This window comes from Vitis riparia, chromosome 15 (assembly GCF_004353265.1).
Source record: "Vitis riparia cultivar Riparia Gloire de Montpellier isolate 1030 chromosome 15, EGFV_Vit.rip_1.0, whole genome shotgun sequence".
In the NCBI taxonomy this organism is placed as follows: domain Eukaryota; kingdom Viridiplantae; phylum Streptophyta; class Magnoliopsida; order Vitales; family Vitaceae; genus Vitis; species Vitis riparia.
This window is the reverse complement of record NC_048445.1, coordinates 14,041,204-14,048,700: the sequence shown is the minus strand read 5'-3', so window position 1 is coordinate 14,048,700 and position 7,497 is coordinate 14,041,204. Positions and strand designations below refer to the sequence as shown.

Genomic DNA, 7,497 nt, shown 5'->3' with positions numbered 1-7,497 from the left:
TGTATAATATTGTTATCGATTACCTATTATGTAATACTTATAGATGAGATGGTATAATGACATATAAGAATAACTGAATTGTTATGGGTTAAAAACCATTCGGTTTAAGGTCATATGTAATTATTTATATGAATTATACATTATTGTGAATGTAATACAAATTGACACTCATGAGATTTTGAGGTAAAATTCGCATAAATATAAATGGAACTAATTATGTGAGAATTTGTATATAATCTCATATTCTCGCTATAGCAACATGTCTTGCATGTTTATAATTTTGTATTGTTATTGGTTTATAAAAAGCCTTTAATATTTGTCCTATTTATAAAGTTGTAGACCCTCAATTTTGTCCTCCTATCACATGTCCTATTAGATACTTGTTCGATACTTTATAGTAGTTCCTTGGTAGCTCATAGCTACTCATACTACTTACCTCTTTTGAGCCACCTCGGAGACTTTGGTTGAGGGGTTTATCTAACCCTGTTATGACTCTTGGTAGCCCTAATTTAGACTTAGGCCCATTTAGATGCACTTGGCACCTTCTAGCTTGCACACATTCACCCTAGGTTACTTAGACAATCTTTCATAATAGGTCACTTGGACAGTTCTTTTGGCATAGCCCACTTAGGCATGTTCTTGATTTTGGTTACTTCCTTTTCCGAGATAGGATGAGTATTGGCTTGACTATTTATTGCATGAAATGAATTTTTATTTTTTATTTTTGAGGGTTTGAGTTTGACATTTAAATTACTATAATCCGTTGCATTAATTTAATTTCTTGATTTTTTTTTTCTAATTGCATACGTCTGATATTTATTTTTATACCCTTATCAATTTATTTGTTTATTTACTCACTTATTCATTTATTCTTTAATTCCATGAATTGACATTTTGGATTTTTATGGCTATGTGATTTGATTTTCTATTTTATTTTATTCTATTTCCAATTACATGATTTCTTATTTCAACTTTATTTTTACTTTGCATGAGACTTGGAGCCATCAAGGAGAGGATATCACGACCAAATAGGGAAACTTGGAAGGAATCCGGGCTGCATATAGAAAGTGGGCATATCACGGCTGAAGCACATCCGAGAGCATACGGAAAGAAGATTAAAGGGGATCTGATCACTTATCAAACAAGATACGGCTACATCCTTGGGGAAATCTCCAAGTGAGCCACACATAATGGGCTTCCCATATCCACGCGCGCATAGGAAAAAATGGAAATAAGATATTCCATAAGGGGTGGGTTGCCTTATAAATAAAGGAGAGAATCCAAGCATATAGGAACTTTTTTTCAGAGTGGAATAGGCGAAAAGAATTTTCACGCGAAACTTTGGAGGAGAGCAAGGGACTTCAGGCAGATAGGACACGAGAGCAATTCTTTTGAGAGGACGCGCGAAGAACTTTGAGGAGCCGACACATAACCATAAAAAGAGAGGAACAACCCACAAAATCTCCACAAATAACGGTTTATAGGTAAGTGTACACTTTCAAATTTATCTTTGATTTCGTTTTGATTCATCCTTTTAGTCTTGAGTGTTTTAATGATTTTAGTTCTTTGATTTAATTAATCCTATATAATAAATTTCTTGCTTTAATTTCGATTTAGTTTTAATTTATTTTTCTTTTTTAGTTTGGATGTGTTTGTGGTTTTAATTCTTTAGTTTAATTTATCCCATTAGATAAAGTTCCCTTTTTTTTATTTCAATTCGATTTAGTTTTAATTTATCTTTTATGTTTAGATGTGTTTGCAGTTTTCTTTAATTTAATTGTTTCTATTATAAAAGTCCTTATTTTTAATTTTGATCTAGTTCAATTTTAATATATTTTTTATGTTTAGATGTGTTTGTGATATTAATTCGTTAGTTTAATTATTTCTATTAGAAAAGTTTTTGTTTTTATGGTCTTAAACAAGTTCCTAGAGCTTCATACAATGAGCTAAAAAGTCTTTTATTCTCTTCTAGCTTTGTCAATTCTAGGTCAAATGCATTTTTTTTTTTAAATTGCGATTGTAATTCTATCATGGTGTATTATCTCATTTAAGTAGATGATTTCCCCATCACCAACAGCAACAATGTTTTTATATCGTGATTTCTACATTATCTCTCCAATTGGTTTTCAAGAAAAGACTTGGGATCCATACATGAGTTTCTCCGCGTGGAAGTTACTCCTACACCTAATGGCATGCTACTTGCATACCACAAATAAACAAGACATTTGCTAAAACTTTCAATATGTAGTTTGCACAGGAGTGTCGACACCATTCTCCATCTTTGTAGCTCTTGTTCTTGACTATAGAAGTCCTTTAATAGATAGAACAACCTTCCACAGCATTGGGGCTCCATAACTCCTCTCAATAACATGACTTGACCCTGCTTACTTTATCAGCAAGCTCTTACAGTTCATGCATCGTCCAACAACTCATTGGGTTATTCAACCAATGAAGTTGCATGCCTACTCTGATGCCAATAGCTGGCAATTGAGATGGCAGTACCTTAACTACAATGATGGGTGTCAATTGTGGAAAGGTGACAATGGGGTTTGAGTACTGCCCTTTTACAACTTCCCACGTGGAGATGCACGTGTGGGGGCAGAGAAAAGGAACTGGGCACTGTAGTGCTCTTAAAGCCTCCCCTAACCCTCCTTTTATTATCTTTTTAGGTTATCTTCCCCCAACCACTTGTCAGTTGTCCCATATTATGTTTTCCTTTATCAATCATGTCTTCGGGCATATCCTCTGCCCCCACTCCATTACTCATCTCCCCCTCCTTTTTCCTCTCTTTTCTTGTCTATGTTGAACTCCAATTCCAAATGGGTCCCTTCCAAAAATCATGTAATGAGTTAAGCACTTGGGTGGAGTAGAATGTATCAAACCCTTCTCTTCTCCCCAACCATCCTTTTTGTTTTTTTTTTTTTTTTTTGATTGTATGAAGAAATAGACTGATTGGTTGAATAAAGCAGAGGTAAAGCAGAGGTATTATTAGGAGGGATCTGTCCTATTTCACTATTAGGATCATTCATATGCGATGTGGATCCTATTCAAAAGCTATATGCTTACATTCATATGTCATATAGTTTAACTTCTCTTTCAATCACATCCAAAAGCACATGTGGTATAATATGCAAATAAGCAATTGAATTTGATCTAGATTGTAGCTTTTAGTGGGCAGTATATCTTTCAAAATGGCTTTTTGTACTCTTCTAATTCAATTATCTAAACCCCATTTTTCAAGGATTAAGGGCATGCAAAATAGTGAAGTAACAGAAGACCTTCAATTCCAGTACCAGAAGGGGAAAAAGGAAATCATGTAATGAGTTAAGCACTTGGGTGGAGTAGAATGTATCAAACCCTTCTCTTCTCCCCAACCATCCTTTTTGTTTTTTTTTTTTTTTTGGAATAGGACAGATCCCTCCTAATAATACCTCTGCTTTATTCAACCAATCAGTCTATTTCTTCATACAATCAAAAAAAAAAAAACAAAAAGGATGGTTGGGGAGAAGAGAAGGGTTTGATACATTCTACTCCACCCAAGTGCTTAACTCATTACATGATTTTTGGAAGGGACCCATTTGGAATTGGAGTTCAACATAGACAAGAAAAGAGAGGAAAAAGGAGGGGGAGATGAGTAATGGAGTGGGGGCAGAGGATATGCCCCAAGACATGATTGATATCTAGGTGTATGATATGATGTGCTTCTTACATTATTAATTGTGTATGATATGATTTGATGTGCTTTGGTGACCATTTTGTTATCAACTAATGCAACACCACCATCATTGCCAACTTAGCATGTCCCCCCACACCCTCGAACCCTCTCTAGCCTTTCTTTGCTATTCGTCTTCATATCATTTTGGAGGCCTTCATTCATCACACATCACTTCATAAGCAATTTTCCCCTTCATTTGTTTTGATTCTATGGATATTTTTATGTCCCATTTTTCCTCTTTTATTCATCCGTCCACACTGTTTACAAGGAAGGGCCGTGAGGAAAAAAATAAAAGAAAAATTCAAAGATTTTGAGATTACATTTAGCCCATCAATAATATGAATAAATAAAGGAAAAAGACTAGGTTCCAAACCACCATGTCAATGATATATTTACTTTTTGAGGGGTCACACAAGTTGGAGAAGAGGGGAAGCAAAATATGAGGCTGTAATCAAGACTTGGAAAGACCAAAGACAAGAAATCCAAAGGTGTACTAACAATGATAGATATTAGCAAATAAGGACACATTAATTTTTTCCTTTGAACCCTTTTTTATTTTATTTTTATTTTCAAGTGGGGTTGCCCCTATAAAGTGGGTTAGTCTAATCAGAAACCTCCCCAATATCCTCATTTAATATAATTGAGATGGCAGTACCTTATTCAATCCTCACCCCTCTTTCCACCATGCTGATAATCCACTGTGACGATGTGGAAGACTTAACTACAATTGATTAGTGTTATAATATATAATCAGTTTCCGTAACTAAGTTGGAATTCCTTTACTGCATGTGCTATGGGGTCTCGCTTTCAACTTTATGGTACAATGTCAAAGAAAAAAAAAAAAGGAGTTTGGTCGCATGTTTGAACTTACCTTTTACATTTGAAAAAGGTGTAAACTCATGCATAACCAGCAAAAAACACCTTTTCCTGTGTACAAAGCCATCAGAGAAGCATATAAAGCATACATATATATATATGTTTGGAAAGTGACTTGATCTATATTTCTTTTGATAAAAAAAAAAATTACTATATGCAGTATTCTCATGAGATGGCATGCTTCATGATAACATTGACTTTGCATCTGAAAAATAGACTTTAAGATTCAAATAAATAAAACTAATAGCCTTCCTTATTCTTAATTGATAAGAAAAATGCTGAGCTACTAAGTGGTACCTCCAGAACAAAAATTCTAGATCATTGAATAAATTAATATGGTCTAAGTGGTACTTTCAGGACAAAATATGTAAACCATTAAATATACATATAGTGAAATCTAAATTGTTGAACAAAGAAACAAATGAATGAGATCAAAATATAATGACTCAAATAAATGAAACTAGGATATATATATATATATATATATATATATATATATATATATATATATATATATATATATATATATATATATATATATATATAAAAGCTCCTATTTATTACATATCAAAGTAGGCATCGAAAAGTACCATTCAATAGTGTGGTAACACCTGTTGATAAATAAGTTTCGAAGTAGCTAGTTGATGAATTTTTCTTCCTTTTAACTAGAATTTATAAGAGAATTTGACATATTGGAGTGACTTTCACCTAACTTGCTTACATCATAAGATAGATTGGAGGAGTTTTATTTGAGTCAATTACTGTTTGCCACTTAAATGAGCCTTTCTTAGTGAATCTCTCTGATATCCCCATCTTTCACAAAAAGGCCATGGAAGCCATAAGGCACTCTTCTAGGGAGCTTCACTGCTGCGACAACATCAAGGGTTTGTGACTTGGCATCCATCACCACAAACCTTGAGGCTCCACTCTTCTCATCATGCACGTATGACACTATGTACCCGTCATCCTCCTCACTTGCACCATCCCTCGCCACAAACAAGGGTTCTCCTCCAAAGCACCCAGCTCCATATAGCCTTCTTGACACTTCACACTCCAACTCCAAGTCAATTTTCACAACCCCACTCATTTTTGGTATCATTTTCCCTATACCCATATAACCATACCTGTTTCTCTTCCCCACGTAGCTAGGGTTTATTGAGCCCAACTCCAAATTCTTCTGTGAAAGGGTGGTTCTTGTGACTGAGCCACTCCTCAAGTTGATTCTCACCTTTTCTAATGAGAAATGGACCTTTTCTATGCTGTGAAAGAGGTTCTCTATGGATATGGCATTGGGTGCAACCAGGATGATCTCTTCATCCCCTTCTTCCCATGCATTGATGGCATGCATTGCATTAAAACCAGGCGCCTCGAACCACCGGATTTCGGAGTCAGTTGATGCATACCGTGGAAGCACTCCAATTCTCGGAACCTTGTCTAGCTCAGCACTCACTGGCATTCCTTTACACATCATGAGTCTTAAGGGGTTCATCTCTATCTGTGACTCTGAGAATACTATATATTGTTTTGTAATGGAGAAATCATGGACAAAAGTGGGATCGGTCATGGAGAATATGGGAACATCCTGCTGTTTGGAGCCTTCCTTATCAATGGAAAAGAAGGTGATGTAGGGAGGAATTGGGCTGCACCGGAAGGCAAAAGTCTCACCTGTTTCGGGGTCAATCTTGGGGTGAGCAGTCATGTTTATGAATGCCTTCCCATCAAAATCACATCGCCCAGTTGTCTCAATATCACCCTCCTCACTTAGATGAATTGAATATGGGAGATCGGATTCTCCAAGGGCGAAAAGTCTATTTGAAAAGAGAGAAAGGCTAGTGTTGGCTAGACCAAAACCTTTCCTAAGATCAATCTGGCCCTTCATAACCCTCCCAACAGCTATGGCACAACGACCTAAATCAACAACACTATGGAAGCCTGATAATATATTGGGGAATATTGGGAAGCCAACATTGTCCTCAAGAGCATACTTATAAGTCTTAACATAGCGACTACAGAAGGTGGCTCGACCATCTGATAACCTAATCGAATGTAGCATGCCATCACCTTCAAACAAGTGATGAGGACCACGGGGTTGGTGAAGAGGGTTGGGACCATTTCGAATATAGGTGCCATTAAGGGATTGTGGAAGCTCTCCTTCCACCACCAGACAGTCGATAGGAGGAAGCTCATCCACCTGAGCAAAGTTTCCGGTGAGGACATGTTTGGGATCAACAGAAGGGTGTAGAGGAGGGTTGATGAAGTAAAGCAGGGAGGTGGAGAAGAAAGAAAGAAATGACTCTAAAAATTCTAGAGCTCCTTTTCCTAATCCTTCACTATTAGTATCTCTATCAGACCCTATGTTGGGAAGCTTTGGAGGAGATGGAGCTCTCTCAGATGTAGAGAGTTCTGATGCAATAATCATATTCTTCTTTGGCAAAGAGCAGTACTGGGCAATATTACCATTGAAAAAGGAAATAGGAGAATTTGGTCGGTTTGATCTCTGAAGTGGTTGGATTTGGAAGAAAGCAAAAGAGACCATGGGGGTGATCATAGCTAGTTTGCCACCTCTCCATGAGATGAGAGGGTTTATGAAGACGAGAGAAAAAAACTGTTCTTTTTTTATTCAATCTTATCCTTTGCTTTGGTTTTTTGGAATTTTAGGTTAGAACTGCCGGTTTGATCACAAAAATTTACCTTCTAGGCCTCTTTTAATACTTATATTCATTGTAGTACATTTCTAGTCACGTGAGTGTCACATTATCCTCCCATAAAAATGAAGTCACAATTGATAATCAAGGTTTCATTTTTTAACTGAAACTTAATTGTCAATTAAGGCTTTAATTTAAATTTTTTAAAAAAAATAATGATATGACTCGTATGTGACAATAAAGGATTATTTTGAATATAAG

The 7,497-nt window shown here is 35.9% G+C and overlaps 1 protein-coding gene across 1 annotated transcript; it reads right to left on the bottom strand.

Moving 5' to 3' along the window:
* Nucleotides 1-5,153: 5,153 nt before the first annotated feature.
* Nucleotides 5,154-7,116, bottom strand: LOC117932651 (probable carotenoid cleavage dioxygenase 4, chloroplastic). Its single transcript, XM_034853931.1, has one exon. The coding sequence runs from the start codon at nucleotides 7,008-7,010 to the stop codon at nucleotides 5,379-5,381; it is 1,632 nt and encodes a 543-aa protein (XP_034709822.1). The 5' UTR covers nucleotides 7,011-7,116; the 3' UTR covers nucleotides 5,154-5,378.
* Nucleotides 7,117-7,497: the final 381 nt, after the last annotated feature.

Coding starts and splice junctions, on each gene's coding strand:
- LOC117932651 (XM_034853931.1), bottom strand. CDS start 7,010: ATGATTATTGCATCAGAACTCTCTACATCTGAGAGAGCTCCATCTCCT.